Source organism: Euleptes europaea, chromosome 14 (assembly GCF_029931775.1).
Source record: "Euleptes europaea isolate rEulEur1 chromosome 14, rEulEur1.hap1, whole genome shotgun sequence".
NCBI classification, from domain to species: Eukaryota; Metazoa; Chordata; class Lepidosauria; order Squamata; family Sphaerodactylidae; genus Euleptes; species Euleptes europaea.
Genome location: NC_079325.1, coordinates 48,854,643 through 48,875,309, shown reverse-complemented (window position 1 = coordinate 48,875,309; position 20,667 = coordinate 48,854,643). Strand labels below are relative to the sequence as shown.

Below are 20,667 nucleotides of genomic sequence, written 5' to 3'. Positions count from 1 at the left end.
AACAGACACCCGGTGAGGTAGGTAGGACTGAGAGAGTGTGACTAGCCCAAGGTCACCCAGCTGGCTTCATGTGTAGGAGTACGGAAACCAACCCGGTTCACCAGATTAGCCTCCGCTGCTCATGTGGAGGAGTGGGGTCCACCACTCCAAACCACCACTCTTAACCACTGCACCACACTGACTCTCACACCACGCTGGCTCTCCTGCAGTAGTGATATGACCTGGGTTTCTATGGCAGAACCCTGGACGCATCTCTGAGAATTTACAAACGATAAAGCTGCCGTTCTGTTCAAGCAGCTGTGGAAGGAGACTGCCACCGAGTCTGACCAAACACTGGTTGAAGTCATGCTCCCAAATCCACTGTCTGTTCCAGAGAACTTTGACATCGATGGGTTGGGCCTCTCATGATGTTGTGTGTTTGGGGGGCAGACAGAGGTTCTCTGGCACACACAAAGGACTTTGAGAGAAGGAGGTCATTGGGACTATTGGTTATGGCTGGCATGTCAGCCAAGCCCAAATCTGTAGTTTCTTTGCTGTAGGAAGTTTTTGTCCATATGTGAGCTGTCAGCTGCACTCTGAAATGACCCAAGATCAGACATAGGTTTGACCCCCTGTTGGTGAGAACTAGGCTACTAGTCAAAATGAATACAAGTCATGATGCATACCTATTCTCTCTAGTATCCATGGAGCATGCCTATTATATTAGGTACCGTGGAACATAGGCAGGATGGTGCTGTAGTCATCTTGTTTGTGGGCTTCCTGGAGGTACCTGGTTGGCCACAGTGCGAACAGACTGCTGGACTTGAGGGGCCTTGGTCTGACCCAGCATGGCTTTTCTTACATTCTTATGCAGGACAGGGCTATCCATGGCTACTAGTCATGGTGCATACCTATTCTCTCCAGGATCAGAGGAGCATGCCTATTATATTAGGTGCTGTGGAAGACAGGCAGGACAGTGCTGCTGCAGTCATCTTGTCTGAGCTTCCTAGAGGCACCTGGTTAGCCACTGTGTGAACAGACTGCTGGACTTGATAGGCCTTGGTCTGATCCAGCAGGGCTTTTCTTATGTTCTTAATAAGGTGGTGGAATGAGGCATATCGCTGTGGAATGCTAGCCGTTCAAACACAACTCCCAGTAGTGGGGATAGACAACCCTAGATGTTAAGAGGTAGTTTGATAATTAAAAGAGTTATATATTTTTGTTTGTGCTTGCTTGGGGGATGGTGTGCACCGCCTAAAGTAATCGTGTGGCTCGTTTGGTTGATGAGAATTGCGAAGGTGGCCCTCTGTGATCTGCAGAGTGAGGACCGTTGGTCTAACCCCTTTTAAAGCCAGCGCTGTGCGTGTGACTTACTTGCAGACAAACCAATTTGCCATGGCATCTGTCGAGTAAATCTGTATGTGTTTTTTTTTTTAATTTAGCAAGCAAAGGAATCTGAATATGCAGCAGTGATTGAAGCCCTGCGAAAAGAACGTGATGTTTTTTCGGATCTGATAAAGTCTCTGAAAGATGCTGAAGGGTGAGTGTCCAATTCTTCATTCTAGGAGAGTTTCTGAATGTAAATGGTAATAAATTGTGTGGCAATTAGGAGAATTGTATGTATAAGAAAAAACCGAGAGTTTTAATACTAAGGAGAAATCTTAACTCTGGCCCTGTGGGTCAGCTATAAAGGAGCATACCCCTCTTTGGAGCAAATCCTGCTATGCTCTTTTTCTGTCAAAATCCCATTATTACTGCTTACTGCAATGTGCTAGATTCCTGGTATAGCTGGTTTTATGGTGATTGAAAAGATTTTAGCCTGGCACAAGAGCTCTTCTAAGTAGGAAATTTAGGGTTTTTGTTTACCAATCTGGGCCTGGTGGCTGTGGCTCAGTGGTAGCGCATCTGCTTGGCATGCAGAAGGCCCATGGTTCAATCCCCGACATCTCCAGTTAAAAGGACCAGGCAGGAGGTGATGTGAACAACCTCTACCTGAGACCCCAGAGAGCCGCTGATCGTCTGATTCAGTATAAGGCAGCTTTATATGTTCATGTGTATTAGGGGAGGGGCCCTGGCTCAGTGGTAGAGCATCTGGTTGGCGTGCAGAAGGTCCCAGGTTCAATCTCTGGCATCTCCAGTTAAAGGGACTAGGCAAGTAGGTGATATGAAAAAACCCTACCTGAGACCCTGGAGAGCCACTGCCAGTCTAAGCAGCCAATACTGACTTTGATGGACCAAGGGTCTGATTCAGTATAAGGCAGCCTCATGTGGTCATGTGCCTGGGCTATCAGGGAAGCCCCTCTCCCTGGAGAGATTGGTTGTAGAATATTTGGTTTGTGTGCAAAAGTCCCAGGCTCAATCCTTGGCATCCCCAGTCAAAGGATTTCAGGTAGAAAGGCTGGGAAATACTTCCCTATGGATGAGGCTCAGGAGAGCTGCTGCCAGTCAGAAGATGATAATAGTCTGACTCTGCATATGAAGTCAACCCTTTCTTTGACCAGAAAATGCTCAGATCTCCAGGAAATTGGCACTGTATTCTAAAGGCAACAAAGATGATTTGTCTGTCGTGGGAAAAATACAGGTATAAACTGCAAGAACACCAACTGTGTTAAACCCATAATACCCTTCACTCCTGAGGCCTTTGGAACACAAACCCTCTCAAAAGAAAAATGGATGTATAATTTTTACAAGAAAATTGGTTAATTTGAGACTCCTCTTTTGTCTTTTGTGTCTCAAACTCTTCCTAGGTCAGTTACGGCCGTGCAGCTACTCACACAGATTGACAAGTCATTCTTTAACTTAAGACAGCTGTGGGCTGTTTGAGGCCTGATTTACGTTGTATAAAGGCCTTGTGTCTGCTTTGGCCCTTTTGATCAGATGTGCACTGGGCATTCGGTGGTTATAACTGAATAGCCAAGCACATGGGGCCTGACGTGGATTGGGACAGTGGGGAGAGGGGACATCATCCCTTTCATGCTGTTCTTCTGACCTGAAATGACTTCAAGGAGCTGCTATTTGCCCCCCCCCCCAATGGGGAAACATATGTGCAGCCCATCAGTACACATATAGAAGAAGAAGAGTTGGTTTTTATATGCCAACTTTCTCTATCACTTAAGGAAGAATCACCTTCCCTTTCCCTCCTCACAACAGACACCCTGTGAGGTAGATGGGGCTGAGAGAGCTCTAAGAGAGCTGTGACTAGCCCAAGGCCACCCAGCTGGCTTCAGGTGTAGGAGTGGGGAAACAAATCCAGTTCACCAGATTAGTGTCCGCCGCTCATGTGGAGGTGTGGGGAGTCAAACCCGGTTCTCCAGATCAGACTCCACCGCTCGTAACCACTACACCACACTGGCTCCCCAGCAAGGCAAAATAGGGCACCCTGGAGATATTTCCAGTTAGGAAAATGGTGTGGGGAGGGGGGAAGCTGTGGTCCCGATCTGAACTGAGCCTGCGTGTGCCTCAGAATTACGTTCTGAGCATGGAACTCCCATCACCTGCCTGATTGAAAGGACCAGGGTGGACATGGGGAGGACGCAAGGACTTCATACCGTGCACATTGCCCTGAGTCATTGCACTGCCTTAACTTGGGAGGAGTTCGAGAAACAAAACAATAGAAGCTGAGTTTGAAGCATGTGAGCAGATTCGTCTGCTTTGCTTAACTTGTAAAGCAGTTCTTCCTTGAAATGGATTTGTGTTTGAAATGTGCCAGGGATGAAAGATACTTTTTTACGCATCTGCGACTCTTGCACAGTTTTGCTTCCTTCTGAACACTGTTGCAAATGGGAACAACGGGACTAAAAAGGCAATCAGAGGAGGAGGGCCTCCTTATTATTATTAGAAGAAGAGTTGGTTTTTATATGCCGAGTTTCTCTACCCCTTAAGGAAGAATCAAACCGACTTACAATCCCCTTCCCCTCCCCCTCCCCACAACAGACACCCTGTGAGGTAGGTGGGGCTAAGAGAGCTCTAAGAGAGCTGTGACTAGCCCAGCTGGCTTCATGTGTAGGAGTGGGGAAAACCCAGTTCACCAGATTAGGGTCCGCTGCTCATGTAGAGGAGTGGGGAATCAAATCTGGTGCTCCAGATTAGAGTCCACCGCTCCAAACCACTGCTCTTAACCACAACACCACGCTGGCTATATTAGAGGGTGATTCCTCCCATTTGGATCTGGATGCATGGCAAAACGTCTGATGCCTGCTCTCCTCTTCCAGATCCGTCCTGCCTTATTGGAGAGAGGTAAATTGGTGTTAGACCCAGCTGGATGGGCCACATGTGTTGCTTCACCACTCTTTTTGGGAACACCCATTGTTTGATTCATTCTTGAGTTCAGCCATAAATTTCTGCCAGTCCATCTTGTTGGCAGCCAAGTACTAGATGTGCTTCCTTCAGTCCAATGATAACCTTCATTAAGGAAATGGACTGTCGGCCCATTTGTTTTAGATGTTCTTAACCCAAGCTGTCGTTTACTACCATCCTCCCTACCCTTCTTCCATGTTGACACGGAGATAATCCTTCACTCGGATGTCAGAACAAGTGCTTGCCTGCAGAACGCTTGGGGATCAGTGCACCTTACCTGTACAAGCATTGCGTTTGGAGGGGAGTGAGTGATTGAGGCCAGTGGTTTATATTTTTTAAAAATATACTGCTATCTTCCCTTCTTGTTTTAATTGGAGAAGCTGAGTGGTACAAGTTACAGGCTGATGAGGAGTTGGGGGCAGAACCGTTTGGGAAATGCCCCCACACCCCCGCAAACCTTCCCCTCCTGGGACTGGAGAATTTTCAAGTGCTTGGTCAGGCTAATTTGTCCTTCTACCTCTGTATTTGAACTCATGAAGCTGCCTTATACTGAATTAGACCCTTGGTCCATCCAAGTCAGTATTGTCTACTCAGACTGGCAGCATCTCTCCGGGGTGTCAGGTAGAGATCTTTCACATCACCTACTTGCCTAGTCCCTTTTAACTGGAAATGCCGGGGATTGAACCTGGGACCTTCTGCATGCAAAGCAGAGCCTTTTCCACTGAGCCACAGCCCCTACTCGGACTGGCAGCGGCCCTCCAGGATCTCAGGCAGTGGTCTTTCATATCACCTACTTGCCTAGTCCCTTTAACTGGAGATGCTGGGGATTGAACCTGGGACCTTCTGCATGCCAAGCAGATGCTCTACCACTGAGCCATAGCCCCTCCCCTATTTGTTTCCCCTTTAACCAGACCCTCTCTGTTCTATGCCTCCTGGAGCATGCTCAGTTCTCACCAGGCTGCTTTTCCCTCCCTTTTGATTAATTTATATTTTCTGAGTAATTGGGGAGTATGTAGCAACCCGGACCTTGTCCTAAATAGCTGCTTTCATGATTGGCCCGAGCCACCACCTGACCATTCAACATGTTCATGATGACTGAGGCCTCTCTAGCTTTGAGGATTCAGGGAGGGGGCGTGCGAAAGGTAATTGCTTCAAACAGTCCCAGCCCTGGTCGCTACTTGCTCTTTGTTCTGTCCATAAATGACTTCACAGCCTATGTGTACACAGACCTCGCGAGCCAGGGCTTTGGCCGATAGCTTCCCCCGCACTTCTATTTCAGCCATGCAAATATCGTCTGAGTTCTTGTTTGCCCTGTCATCTCCAACCGCCTTTTATTCAGATTTTTGCGAAATGTGTCTTGTCTTCAAATGCTTCACGTATATCCCCTTTAATTTATATTAAAATAAGTTCCATTTATGTTAAACGAGGGGGAGGATTTTTCCCCCTTTGTACGAAAGTGGGTGGGTGTAAGGCACTGTGCTGGCAGCTCCCAGATTATTAATGTTGAATATTGAAGTTAATTGACTCCTGCCCCATTTTTCATTTTTTCAAATTGTATGTACTTGTTAAATTGCCTGCTCGTAACTAACCATTAAAAGCCGCCACCATAGGTAGATGTGACAGTTTTCATAGCTGAGCAAAGAACAACTTTGTACTTGAGAAAGGGAGGCATTTGGGATGCAATAGCAAACCAGGCGTAAACCTAAATGTATTTGCATCAATTATCTCCTGTATCAGGTTTTGGTCTCCAAATTTGGCTTTCGGTGCTCCAGAATTGGAATTGACAAAGCTTTATACCAAGGCGGATCCTTGGTTCGTCCAGCTCAGCATTGTTCACTTTCACTGGCAGAGGTTGTCTGAGTCTCAGGAAAGGGTCGTTCCCAAAATTATCAGCCTGAGGGCCAAACTAAATGTGTACTTGAGCGCACCATGGAGTCTGACCCCCGTACTGCTGCCGTGAGTCCTGTCCCCCTTGGGCTGCAGCCCCGATCCAAATTGGGCTGGCGCTGCGCCTCTAAATCCCCTTCTGAATTGTATATCGGAATCCATCGGAGGGGGTAGCCTGCCTGTCTACTCAGCCAAGTCGGCAGAAATTGGAGCGCCATCTGGAGACTCGTCTTTTTTAATTGGATTGGTACTGTTTTAGGGTTTTAAATGTGATGATTTTGATGTATATTTTAAAGGATGTGACCTGCCCTGATCCTGGTCTTGGCCGGGGAGGGCTGGCAAGAAATTGAAAGAATGAATGAATGAATGAATGAATGAATGAATGAATGAATGAATGAAAGAAAGAAAGAAAGAAAGAAAGAAAGAAAGAAAGAAAGAGAGAAAAGAGTTGCCACTGGGAACTCACAGCTGCAGTATGGCGAACGATCCCCGTGGTGAACTCATGTGAAATGTTGCATATAGTTTGGCCTTCCTGAGATCCTCGGGATCAGCATGCTAAGCTCTAGCGATGGCCCATCCCCCTTTTCCCCTTCTGCCTTTGCAGTCTTCAAAATTACCCCAAAGGGTTGGACCTAATTCACACTGAGGCGATCGGTCTGTATCTTGGGTGTACTTCATGCTGCAGGTGGGGGACTCTTCCATACAAAGTAACTTGCAGAGCGAGAGGAACAGCCATCTTGGATCTTGGATCGCTCTTGAACCAATTCTCTAAAGGAAGGAAATCCTTGCCTACTGGCAATTAGGCGAGGCTATCGTCGTTTCCCTTGATATCCTAGCTTTCTCTGTGTGGATTTTGTTATTATTTTGTGTGGAGGAGTATTCAGTCATGAGATCCCCCACCTATACCCTGAAGGCCTGCAGTCCAAGCACAGGTTTACAACCTCATTTGCTATTTATGAGAAGATAAGATTAAGTTATTTTGTTGTCCCAGATCCATAACAGAATACACTGGATATCTCTGTGTTGAATTTTAAAAGCTCGTCAGTTTGATTTCCAGGGGGGAAGGGGAATAAACCTGAAGTTAAGTGTGTCTTGATGATTCCCGAGAACTGCCAGAATGGGGACATGCAAGTTCTGTTGCCGTCTTATGTAAAGATTTGTTTACACCGTATCTCAAGATGAGAGGAATGTAGGCTTTAAAGGGAGTTTAGCGCTCGCTACTGTGGAATGAGTTCTTTTGTAGAAGCCTTGATGTATAAAAGATGCCGGAGGTGGGCGACAAAATGTTTTCCGACGTTTGCCGAAGCCCAAGACGCATTGGCTTCAAGCTTCAGCCGTCTGGTTTTCTTCTTCTTCTTCTTTTTTAAATATAAATGTAGGATAAATAACCTGCAAGCAGAGCTGAGCAACATTTCTCTGTTACGCAAGCAACTGGAGGATGACATCTTGGCAAACTGGAATTTGCGGAAAGAACTGGAAGAGCAAATCAAGGCGAACAAAGGGGAAGGTAAGGGTAGATGTGGAGGAGTGGTTTCTTCTTCCCCGCCAGTGCTTTCATTTTGTTTGCTCTTTAAGGAAAGAAACAAACGTTGTCAATTGCACCCCTCTGGAGTAGCAGCAACCACGCTAGAGTGGATTCTAAGGTGAATAAGTTCTAGACTGAATAATTCTAGAGTGAATAAGGCACTTTCTAGAGTGAATACGTTGAGCCAAAGGGCTGAACATAATGCTTTGCAGGAGAGACATTAGCTGTCTCGTTCACTTTTGGCCTTCTACTGAGTCAGATAAGTGGGGCTGGGGCTGCCAATTCCAGCGGAGAAACACTGCGGGACGAGGCTGCTTAACTCCCCCAGCTGTCTGCTTAGAATCGCCCTCCCCAAACTGAGTTTCACTGTAAAGGTGAAAGTATTTCCAGTAGGAAAAGCATCTCTGTGTGTGTGTGTGTGTGTGTGTGTGTGCGTTGAGCAGAAATCCACCAAGCAGGGAAAGGGTTAAGCAGCCTGTCCTGGAGAGCTAGTGTGGTGCAGTGGTTAAGAGCGGTGGTCTGGAGTGGTGGACTCTGATCTGGAGAACCGGGTTCGATTCCCCACTCCTCCACATGAAGCCAGCTGGGTGACCTTGGGCTAGTCACACTCTCTCAGCCCGACCTACCTCACAGGGTGTCTATTGGAGGGAGGGGAAGGTGATTGTAAGCTGGTTTGATTCTTCCTTAAGTGGTAGAGAAAGTCGGCATATAAAACCAGCTCTTCTTCTTCTCCTTCTCCTCCCCATCACTCTTTGAATTACTGATGGGAACACAGCCATCCCATTGCTATTAAAGGGAACCCAGTGAGAACCCACAAGGAATAATAACAGAAGGCAGGGCCCTGGTGACCCCTCCCTTCCTAATCAGGCTTTTTTGTTTCGGCTCTTTTATTTAACTCTTCATCCTGGAACTCCCCCCCCCCCCAGGTGGAATGTTGTTACCCCTGCGGGTTCTCTCACTGCTCCCATCATGCTGCCCAACAGGGCTGAGGGGAGGTCACAGACCAAAATGCTCCTTGGTTTCCCCAAAGCCCCCCCCCCCCCCGGGAGCAGGCTGACTGCAGTGTATCCCTTCCCACAATTAGATAGTTCAATGACATAAGTTGCTATTTTCTATTCAGTTCCTGCAGTCTGTTGTGCCAATAGCAAACTAAAAAATTCTGCAATGTTATTTAACCTGGCTTTTCCCCTTGAGACCCAGGGTTCATTTTCATGAAATCTCAACTACAGCAGAATAATTCATGCCTTCCAATAATTTTTTTTGCTTTGCACCTGCCTGAAATTATTTAAAAATGCAACGCTAAATATGCAAATTATAATTTCGGCATTAGATTCACAAGGCTTGCTGATAACTAGGGAGGATATCTAAGATGTCAAAAAGGTACAAAGAAATCCAAGGGTAAAAGTTCTTTCAATTAAAGAGAATGCTTTTGTGTGGAATGGAACAGGCAGCTGTAATTTCTTCCAAATTTACTTGTCTGGCATTTTATTATAAAAAAATATTTTGCATGATTATTAGGCGACCCCCAAAAGTACACACAAGATTAGAGCAAAACTGATCCTTATCCAATGTGATTTATAATTTTAAATGCTCTTCCTCAGTCTTTTCAGACCCAGAACCCGACTTTATCCCCAACTTGCAGCTTGAGCCCCTTTTTAATAAATATATATCTGGCTTGCCATTATGTGAATAAATGTTGGGGATCTTCAGGATATCTTCCCTCTTCCTCCTTACTTGCAGCCAGCTTATTAGAGACTTCTGTGTTAGCAACAAGCCATAGTTTACCATTACGTCCAAACCACAGTTTGGAATCCTGATTTGCAAGGAAAGTGCAACCCACTTCAGACCATGGTAAATTATGATTTCTAAGAGTCTGGAAGTCTCCGTTGGTTGGCTGTGCACAAAGAGAAGAGGAGGTGGGGAATCCAAGAGCCTCAGGATCACCTGGGCTTGTCTGTGTAGTGGTAAACCATGAATAGCCATTATGTCTGAAATAAGCCAGTATCTTTCCTGCAACATATCTAAAGTGCAGACATACTGGCTTAATAGTTATTCCTTCTGCTTGGGGAACCTTGGGATTTCAATTTCTATGAGGGTAGAGGTTTCTAACTGCATCTAAGGCACCTACTCTAAACTAAAGTCCTTGGAATCTTTTTTTGTGGGGGGGCAGTGGTGGTGCTTGTGAAGAGCTGTGACACTTATTCTAATCAAGAATTGGTCTAAATGATATATAGATACAGCTGGTCTCTTTTTCTCATCCCTCTGTTTCTCCATTTCTTCCTTAAAAAAAAGAATAGTGCTGGTATTGCAGGCTCCCTAGGGCCAGGCTGTGATTCACTTCCATGCCCTGACCCGTTAATTGAAGACCATTGATCTACTTTCTCTCCTAGCCTGATTTAAGCTCAGCACCCAGGGCTTGAGCCAGTGTGGTGCAGTGGTTAAGAGCAGTGGTTTGTAGCGGTGGAGTCTGATCTGGAGAACCGGGTTTGATTGCCCACTCCTCTACATGAGCAGCGGAGGCTAATCTGGAGAACCGGGTTGGTTTCCCCACTCCTACACATGAAGCCAGGTGGGTGACATTGGGCTAGTCACACTCTCTCAGCCTCACCTACCTCACAGGGTGTCCGTTGTGGGGAGGGGAAGGGAAAGTGATTGTAAGCTGGTTTGATTCTTCCTGAAGTTGTAGAGAAAGTCGGCATAAAAAACCAACTCTTCTTCTTGAGCTTCCTTGGCCCAAGCCAGATTTCACACAAGAACTTCCCCTTTTTATACCCGTATTCCTGTCTGACAATGCCCTAGCATTTCTCCTATGCTGCCTTTGGAATTCAGCTAACTGCCTGGCTGCACCACCAGGAACCCTACGGGGAGGCAAATCTTCAGAATTGGTGCTAAGAGGCAAAATGTATTTATGAATATCCAAATAGAATTGTTTTAATTTTTTTAAACGTTGTAATAATGTAAATTAACCAGGGGAGCGGAAGGAGTAATTGAGAGTCACAAGGATCTGTGTGTGAACAGACAGGAATTGTAGGAAATGGGTCAGCTCAAAGCCCTAATCCTTGAAGGGGGAGAGTTGGGTGGGGCTGGAAAGACTTTCCAGATCATTTATCTTCCCCACGTCAGCTATTCCTTTGTATTCTTTGGGGCAGCAGTAGGGTGGTTGAGTGCCTTTCAGTAGGACAGTTGGGTAGATAAGGTATCGTTTTCTGCCTATTCTGGAAGATTCTCTAGGCATGCAAAACGATAATTAAAAATAAATCTCCCCCTTCCCCCCAAAATGCCAGCCTGATGGGGTATGAGCACACTCACTGCCCTCTAGTAAGTTGAGGGCAGTTGAGCATCAATTCACAGAATTGATTCAAAGAATGCAAAACAAATCTTCCTGCTCAGTTCCCTGACAGCTTCCAGAATCCTTCAGGAGACAGCTGGCTCGGGGGAAATTTCTGCACATGTGCAGAATTATAGAATGTATTTAGTGTGTATGTATGTAAAGTACCATCAGGTTGCTGCTGACTTAAGGCGACCCAGTAGGGTTTTCAAGGCAAGAGACGTTCAGAGGTGGTTTGCCATTGCCCGCCTCTGTATAACGGCCCTGGTATTCCCTGGAGGTCTCCCATCCAAATACTAGCGAGAGCATACCCTGCTTAGCTTCTGAGATCTGAGGAGATCAGGCTAGCCTGGGCCATCCAGGTCAGGGCATTGTATTTAGACTCTGCACTGAAGTCCACAAATAATTTTTCACCTGCAATGGCAAATCAATACAATTTAGTTTAGTTGGTTGATATAATTGCCTTTCTGCCCACTGGAGCGCCGAGGGCAGCTTGAACTCCAAAGATGAGTAAGAACACATCGAAAATTCAGATCCTAAACCAACAGGAACAAGAGCAGTAAAAACAGCCATCAAATGAAAATAAGGCAGCTGCAAACATAAAACATCCTAATATATCACGCAATGGCCTTCTGGAAGGAAAACCTGAATGGACTCTGGAAGGCATGAAGGGGATGGTACAAGCATCTCCTGTACAGTTTCCTGAAAAGGCCTTCCTGCGGGTCCCCACCGGCCTAACTTCCGATACTGCAGATTCCCACAGGAAGGCCCCATCCATCCATCTCAAGTTGACATGGATAGAGAAGAAGAAGGGTTGGTTTTTACCCCACTTTTCTCTATCTTTAAGGAGTCTCAAAGCGGTTTACAATCCCCTTTCCTTCCCCTCCCCACAACAGACACCTTGTGAGGTAGGTGGGACTGAGAAAGTTCTGAGAGAACTATCTCAAGGTCACCCAGCAGGCTTCATGTGGAGGAGTAGGGAAACCAACCCGGTTCACCAGATTAAAATCCACCGCTCATGTGGAGGAGTGGGGAAACCAACCCAGTTCACCAGATTAGAGTCCACTGCTCTGAACCACTACACCACGCAGGCTCTCAGATTACAGGTACCAATTAGTTACAAAATGTAGTTTTGGAGGAAGAAGGGAGGCTTTTCCAATGCAAACATGGATTCTGAATTCATTATCTATTTGTTTGTTTTTTGGTAGAGGAAACGTTGTTTTCTTGGGGTGAGCAGACCTCTTACATGAGCATTTGCTTAGGCGAACAAGATCCCTTGAATTTGCGGATAGACCAGCTGTCCCTGGAAGAACTTAAGAAAAAGGTATTGCTCTCTTATTCAGTGACTATTTTTCACATTTGTTGGAAGGAGCACAGGTCTGGGTGGCCTCTTCGGGATCAGGTCTCTGGAGTTCCAAACCTGTATTTCCTTGGTAACGATATTGGGGGAGGGGCTATTTGACAGGAGAAATACGGTCAATCTTCTTCTTCATATATTCACAATTTCTGCCCCGCACATACCCCCCCCCCCCCAACTGGTTTTTAAAGTTGACCTGCGGCAGGGTTCTGAAACCGGAAGTTAACCTGGAAAGGGGCAAATGGCCAAGAGGTGAAAATTGCAGGGGAGGATCATGAATGTGAGAGGGCTAAAGAATCCCTTCCACCCACCAGTCCTTCCCTCCATTCTAGTTACCATGGCCAATACAGCCACCATGGTGTGATTTATTTATTTACTTTGACTTTGCAATAGGGGATGTTCGGGCCATGTTGCTAAGATCTCTTCTCACCAACTTGGTAGGTGACACACATCAGGGAGTTATAAGTTGTTGCATTGCATCTTCACATGTACTTGGTCACTTTCTTTCCTAAGTTGCCACCTTAGCCTCTTGAATTTTTTGCTGGCTGAGTCTGGCCAGTAGTTCTCTCTCATCCTAAACTATCTCACGGGAATGCGGGGAGGATAATGTGGGGAGAGAAAAAACCAGTGTTACCATCCTGATGCCCTTGGGAGAATCATAGAGTTGGAAGGGATCACCAGGGTAATCTAGTCCAACCCCCTGCACAATGCAGGAAATTCACAACCCCTTCCCCCGCATATCCCAGCGACCCCTACTCGATGCCCAGAAGATGGCAAAAAAAGAAAAGAAAAACCCCTCCAGAATCCCTTGCCAATCTGGCCTGGAGGAAAATTGCTTCTCGACCCCAAAGTGGCGATTGGCATTACCCTGCCTGGGTATGTAAGAAAGGGCCACAAGCGCCAAACACTGACGCAACCTTTCCTGCCCTCCCTTTCATGATCTGCCTAAGTTCTCAGAATCAGCATTGCTGAAGGGTGGGATAAAAATATAAGAATTGCATGTACTTCAAACATGGAGGCGTGTGTGTGTCTAACCTGATCAGCTTTAACAGTCCAGCGATGCCAGTTGGTAATCTGCCTTGTTAAAAATCAGAACATGTGAAAAGGCCTGAGAAACACAATGGATTCCCCAGTTTCTGAGTGTGTGTGTGTAAAGTGCTGTCAAGTCGCAGCCGACTTATGGCGACCCCTTTTTGGGGGGTTTTCAAGGCAAGAGACTAACAGAGGTGGTTTGCCAGTGCCTTCCTCTGCACAGCAACCCTGGTTATTCTTTTTTGCTTTCTTAGATTACTGAGCTCTTCTTGGTGGTGAAGGAGCTGCATGCAGTAAATCAAGCTCTCAAACAGAAGCAACAGGATGGTTCCAAGTTGGAGTCTGTGGCAAAGGAAACACAGCAACCATTTGACGAGAATGAGGTGAGGAAAACGGTGGGCTTGGTTTCCTGTTCCTGCTAATTGTGGTGGTGTGTAACCATGTTTTGTGTGTGTTTGTTTTTAGTGCTATTAATAAATAATGTGCCAACATTGTTGAATAATGGCAAATTCATAGGGTGAAAACACTGAGTGTGCTTGGATGCATCTTTCATTGGTCTGGCATCTGCTGTTCTGGGCATGTTTACCCTTTCAACTTCATACCCACTGCTTTAGTTTAATTCTTGCTGAGGTTGTCAGTCTGCATTTGGGCTGTACCATTCCACCCTGTAAGCGGGGGCCTCTTGTGATAGAATGCCCCTCCATATTAAAAGCATTCCCCACACACAGAAAGCAAGATGCCATGGAGAAGGGTTCGGTCCTAACCTTCTTTTCCTGAAAGTTTCATGGGAGCAGGAATTTGTTTTTTGCATGGAGAATCATTCAGGCATTAACCCCCTTCCAGTGCTTTTAGTTTGAGTCGGTACAACTCAGACATTGTTTTTTTACTGTGAGAATGAGGCCTCTGTCAGGCAGAATGGACAGGTTAGCCAAGTCTCAGATCTATAGAAAATAAAGTTTTCCAATTGATTGCTGCAGAAAGTTTTATTCAAGTGGACTTGTGAAGGTCACTTAGACAGTACTTAGTCATCTGTGGATTTATGGACTATAACTATCTTTCCTGTGAATCCCCACTAGTCCAGACAAGGTTTACCTCCTCAGGGGAGAACTTTTTTCAGGAGGGGCTGTGGCTCAGGGACAAAGCATCTGCTTGCCATGCAAAAGGTCTCAGGTTCAATCCTCAGCATCTTCATTTACTGAAGATGCTGAGGATTGAACCTGGGACCTTCTGATGGCAAGCAGATCTTAGGCGATGGTGTAAGATCTCTTCCTGAGACCCTAGAGAGGCTCTGTCAGTCTGAGTATATAATACGGGCCTTCATGGACCAATTGTGTGATTCTGTATAAGGCAGCTGCATGTGTTCCTTCCTTCAGAGTGGTGTATTGGTAAGGTAAAGAAAGTTTAATACGGTCCAAGACCAGCGTAAGAGTGGTGTACTGTTTTTCCTGGCCCAAGAAGTACTGTACTTGAGTGATTCCGCCCGTACTATTTCATTTATTTTTGTTAAATATATTGAACACACACACACACACACTTCAAAACATTCTTTTCTAATACTGTTAGAGTGCACATTTCGGTAAATAATAATTGGAGTCCATTCCCCCCCCAGTTCAATCAGAGAGATGAGATGCAGAATTATGGAATGTATTTAGTGTGTGTGTATGTAAAATGCCGTCAAGTTGCAGCCGACTTATGGTGACCCAGTAGGGCTTTCAAGACAAGAGATGTTCAGAGGTGGTTTGCCATTGCCTGCCTCTGCATAGTGGCCCTGGTTTTCCCTGGAGGTCTCCCATCCAAATATTAGCCAGGGCTGACCCTGCTTATCTTCTGAGATCTGAGGAGATCAGGCTTGCCTGGCCATCCAGGTCAGGGCATTGTATTTAAACTCTGCATTGATGTCCGCAAATAATTTTTCACCCACAATGGCAAATCAATACAATTTAGTTTAGTTGGTTGATATAATTGCCTTTCTGCCCACTGGAGTGCTGAGGGCAGCTTGAACTCCAAAGATGAGTAAGAACACATCGAAAATTCAGATCCTAAACCAGCAAGAACAAGAGCAGTAAAAACAGCCATCAAATGAAAATAAGGCAGCTGCAAACATAAAACACCCTAATATATCACGCAATGGCCTTCTGGAAGGAAAACCTGAATGGACTCTGGAAGGCATGAAGGGGATGGTACAAGCATCTCCCGTACAGTTTCCTGAAAAGGCCTTCCTGCGGGTCCCCACCGGCCTAACTTCTGATTCTGCAGATTCCCACAAAAAGGCCCCATCCATCCATCTCAAGCCTCAGGCAGGTTGACATGGGTAGAGGCTGTTTACAGGTACCAATCGGTTACAAAATGGAGAGCCTCTGAGTAGATAATACGGGCCTTCATGGACCAATGGTGTGATTCTGTATAAGTCAGCTTCATGTTTTCCTTCCTTCAGAGCAGTATACTGTTTTTCCTTGCCCAAGAAGCACTGTAGAGTGATTCCCCCATACTGTTTACTTTATTTTTTGTTAAATATATCGAATACGCGCACACATACTTCAAAACATTCCTATCTTTTCTAATACTGTTAGAGTGCACATTTCAGTAAATAATAATTGGAGTCCATTCTCCCCCCCTCCCAAGTTCAACAAGAGAGAGATGAGCAATACAGTGGCCCCTGCCGTTACCTCCGTTTTACCAGGGGGGTGCAGAAATTCATCTGTCCACACTACTGGACTGAAATGAGACATTCGCCCCTCCAGCACTATTCTGTCAACCTCAACAGAAATAAGCACTTTTAACCACTGCTGCCAGCAGGAGAGGCAGAAATCTATAGATGTCCGTCCTCCTCTTATCTGAACACCTCGCTTCAAGTGCTTCCAGCCAGCCCTTCCATTCTTGTAATGATCACCTGCATTCCCTGCCCCCCCCCCAACCTCCATTCACGCTGAGCAAGGGAGGTCCAAGGTGTAGGAGAAAAACATGTTTTGTGATTTAAACATCCAGGAGAGAGTTGTTCTTCTCCTGCTCAATGTTTTACTCACCTTGCGTGAACGAAAGAAAGGCTGGTTTACGGGTTCTTCAAAAGGCCACAGAATCAAAAGACCAATTTAATACAAAAGAATGTAGTCATTACCCAAAAAAAACCCAAACCCCACTGCTAACAAAAGTAACTAAACATGAAGCAAGAATAACATCCCTTAATATCTACTGAGAGAATGCACTTCACTTTTTCTTAAATCTCAAACTGATCTCTAGGCTGGTATATAAGAAAGAAGCAACGTAAACTTAAAGGTGCCAAATTTTGGTTTCCATCTTTTTTGTCCTGGTGAGCAGGATAGTCACTTCCTGAAGCCATGTTTTTTTGTTCCCAAGCACAGGTCAGAGTGGCCTCTTTCTTCTCTTCTAGCTGCTGAAGAAGAAAACAGCCCTTTAGCTCTGCTCTAAATCTGGTTTGTTACTTTGTCCAGTTTAGCCTAATTTTTAATCAGCCCTGCTTGAACCATTTAATTACGGTCTTTTTCGGTACCCTGCCATTTCAGTTTTGGCGGCAAACACAAGATGGGTAGCAAACAATCTAGAAGCAAGCAGAGCACAGCCTCCCCCCACTCCCACCCCAGTCATTTAGGAGTGCTCCAAGGATTGGATTGCGGAGCAACTCCATGTATATATCAATATCGTATTGAAAGTGACCAGTAACACATGCTAGAAATCGTTTGATTACTCCCCGGCTATCTCGGTCTGTACATTCTCATACCTCTGAGACCTCTTTGGTGGAATATCTACTGGAAGAGAGGGTGACTCTTATTTCCCACTCTGTAGCAAAATTCTGCTCTTATGTCTGTTGGAAAAGGAAGGCATTAATGATGAATAAAGGTTTTATGGGTAAATCTTCAGATTAATCAGTACGGATGAGATGCTGTAAGTAGGATCTGCATAGTTTTATCATAGGATGTATATTTTATATTTTATGTTGGCCCTTGGCTGTAATAAAGACCAGTAACACAGGAGCCCCGTGGCGCAGTGTGGTAAGCTGCAGTACTGCAGTCCAAGCTCTGCTCATGACCTGAGTTCGATCCCAACGGAAGTCGGTTTCAGGTAGCCGACTCAAGGTTGACTCAGCCTTCCATCCTTCCAAGGTTGGTAAAATAAGTACCCAACTTGCTGGGGGTAAGGGGAAGATGACTGGGGAAGGCACTGGCAAACCACCCCGTAAAACAAAGTCTACCTAGTAAATGTCGGGATGTGACGTCACCCCATGGGTCAGGAATGACCCGGTGCTTGCACAGGGGACCGTTTACCTTTTAACAGAGAATTTGCAGCGGGGACATAACAGTCCGCCATCCCCCTTTTCCTAAGGTTCCTTTGGCCATCTTGCAATTAATCCACAGACTTGTTTATATTCCCAGGGTCACCCTCAGACCTTGGCCGTACCACGTTTCATTTTTTATCCAACTTGGTTCCTGGTTCTTTTCCTTTCCTTTTTAATTCCCCTGTCTGCCTTGAGTGTACATGGCGTCGTAACACGAATGAAATCAAAGCAAACAATGCTGCCGCTGATTGACAGTTTCTATCTTGAGTTCTTAAATTGGACTTCTGCCCCAAAGAGCTGGAAAATGGAATGTTTTCAGAGATTGTTGTTGTCGTCGCTGTTCATTTCCAATGAATGTAGTGCAACCGTGCGTCTTTGGCACAGGCCTTGCGGGGTTGCGCTCAATTGAGGAACAGCCTTATTCTATTCCTTTGGCTGGGATCCAATCAAGTGCAAATGGTGCAGGCTGGCAGATCTTTTCTGCCTTCCCATTGCAGCCGCCTGGTTTCCTGTGAAGCCACTCCAGAGCACTGGAGGCGAGGGGGCCTTAAAGTGGCTGAAATCTCCATTCATGTTTGTGTGAGTTTCTGCACACAGAGTCCACATAAGAGTGTGTCTGTGGGAGAACTTTCCCCGTTCCCCATGCGCCGCATCCCGCAATGGTCAAGGGTCCTCCAACTATCAGGAGATGGCATTCCATAGCCAGGGCACAACTAAAGGAAACAAGATCTTGGGGTACGAGTGGACCGTACGTTAAATACGAGCAACTAGTGTGATGCAGCGACAAAAAAAGCTAATGTGATCTTGGGGTGCATCAACAGAGGCATAACATCCACATCGCAAGATGTCATAGTTCCACTGTACACTGCATTGGTCAGGTCACACCTGGAGTGTTGTGTGCAGTTCTGGAGGCCCCACTTCAAAAAGGATGTGGACAGACTGGAGCGGGTGCAGAGGAGAGCAACAAGGATAATCAGGGGCCTGGAGACCAAGCCCTACGAGGAAAGGCTAAGGGAGTTGGGAATGTTTAATCTGGAGAAGAGGAGAAGAGGAGTTGAGTGGGGACATGATTGCTCTCTTTAAGTATTTGAGAGGCTGTCACTTAGAGAAGGGCAGGGAACTGTTCCTGTTAGCAGCACAGGATAGGACTCACAATAATGGGTTTAAATTGCAGGCAGAGAGGTACCAGCTGGATATTAGGAAAACGTTTTTTGCAGTAAGAGTTGTTCGACAGTGACAGCTGCCTAGGGAGGTGGTGAGCTCCCCCTCATTGGCAGTCTTTAAGCAGAGGCTGGACAAACACTTGTCAGGGATGCTCTAGGCTGGTCCTGCATTGAGCAGGGGGCTGGGCTAGATGGCCTGCATGGCTCCTTCAAACTCTATGATTCTAAGACCCAGAGTCTGGGAGCACTTAGCTACCCTCCAAAAGGAGGCAAACCCAGAGAAGGGCCCCCTATGAAGATCTCAGCTGAGGGACAGGCTCGTGCAGTAGAAGACAGTCTCTGTCTAGCCTGTTTCCAGGTCATTTTGAGCTTCTTAGGTCAAGCCATCTTCTTGAAATGTGCCTAAAAACAAATTGGGAGCCAGTGAACCAAACTCTCTATGTGATCCCACATCATCCTGTTAGATCAAGTGGGAAAGCCCTGCTGAGAATTCTTTCAATACAAATGACCTGACTGGAGGAGGAGGAGGAAGAGGAAGAAGAAGAATTAGTTTTTATATGCCAACTTTCTCTACTGCTTAAGGAAGAATCAAACCGACTTACAATCACCTTCCCTTCCCCTCCCCACAACAGACACCCTATGAGTCAGGTGGGGCTGAGAGAGCTCTAAGAGAGCTGTGACTAGCCCAAGGTCACCCCGCTGGCTTCAGGGTAGGAGTGGGGAAACCAACCCGGTTCACCAGAGGATGCTAATCCTCTGCTCATGTGGAGGAGTGGGGAATCAAACCTGGTTCTCCAGATTAGAGTCTACCACTCCAAACCACCGCTCTTAACCACTTTACCACGCTGGCTCTTCTAGTGGTCTGAAATGGCGGTCTCCAACCATTCTAGACCTGGAACCCAGTGAGATGCAAAATAAGTGATAGGAAATCAAATAAGATCAGAGTCAGAACCATCCCCTCCCCATCGTTAAGCCTTTTTCTTGGCGCAGCTGGGCTGCGAATGAGCCAGGGGCCCATGTGAAAACATTGGTGCCAGTGGCGCTGTAGGAACTGAAATCGAGCCATGGTGCTCTAACAAGTCAGCAGTGTGCTGATAACCTAGATGCCATTGCCTGATCTTATGTGCAGCAGATTACAGGATCATGAGCCTTGCTGTGTTACCAAAAAAAAATTATGAAGGCTCTGACTTTCGGAAAAATGATGAGAGCTCTGACTCTCGGAAGCTCATACCCCCAAAATCTTGTTGGTCTCTAAAGTGCTGCTGGACTCGAACCTAGTTCTTCTTTGGCAGACCAACACAGCTACTTTCTAGGAAAAACCCACAACTATGTTAATGTCTGGGTATAAGAATATTGGTGCCCTTTTTTACCCATGTCTACTCCAACTCAGGAGCCCCATGGCGCAGAGTGGTAAGCTGCAGTACTTCACTCAAAGCTCTGCTCACAACCTGAGTTCAATCCCAATGGAAGTCGGTTTCAGGTAGCTGGCTCAAGCTTTGATTCAGCCTTCCATCCTTCCGAGATTGGTAAAATGAGTACCCAGTTTGCTGGGGGTAAAGTGTAGACGACTGGGGAAGGTAATGGCAAACCGCCCCATAAACATAATCTGCCTAGTAAACGTCAGGATGTGACGTCACCCCATGGGTCAGTAATAACCCGGCGCTTGCACAGGGTTATTACTTTACCTTTACCTTTTTACCTACTCCAATTCTGCCTGCTGAGGTATCACCTCTGGTTCTGGATCTGTTTTGTAGTCAGAAATGCAAACTGATTTCTTACAAAAATTAAAGTGTGCCACTTGTCATTTTG

General features: G+C 46.1%; 1 protein-coding gene across 1 annotated transcript in view; it reads left to right on the top strand.

The window, feature by feature from the left end:
- CDK5RAP2 (CDK5 regulatory subunit associated protein 2) overlaps nt 1-20,667 on the top strand; it is a 197,462-nt gene that overhangs the window by 76,086 nt on the left and 100,709 nt on the right. Inside the window, exons 14-17 of the mRNA XM_056860248.1 lie at nt 1,422-1,519; nt 7,542-7,669; nt 12,224-12,339; nt 13,659-13,787. Coding sequence (XP_056716226.1) covers nt 1,422-1,519; nt 7,542-7,669; nt 12,224-12,339; nt 13,659-13,787 — 471 coding nt within the window. The remainder of the gene's footprint in view (nt 1-1,421; nt 1,520-7,541; nt 7,670-12,223; nt 12,340-13,658; nt 13,788-20,667) is intronic.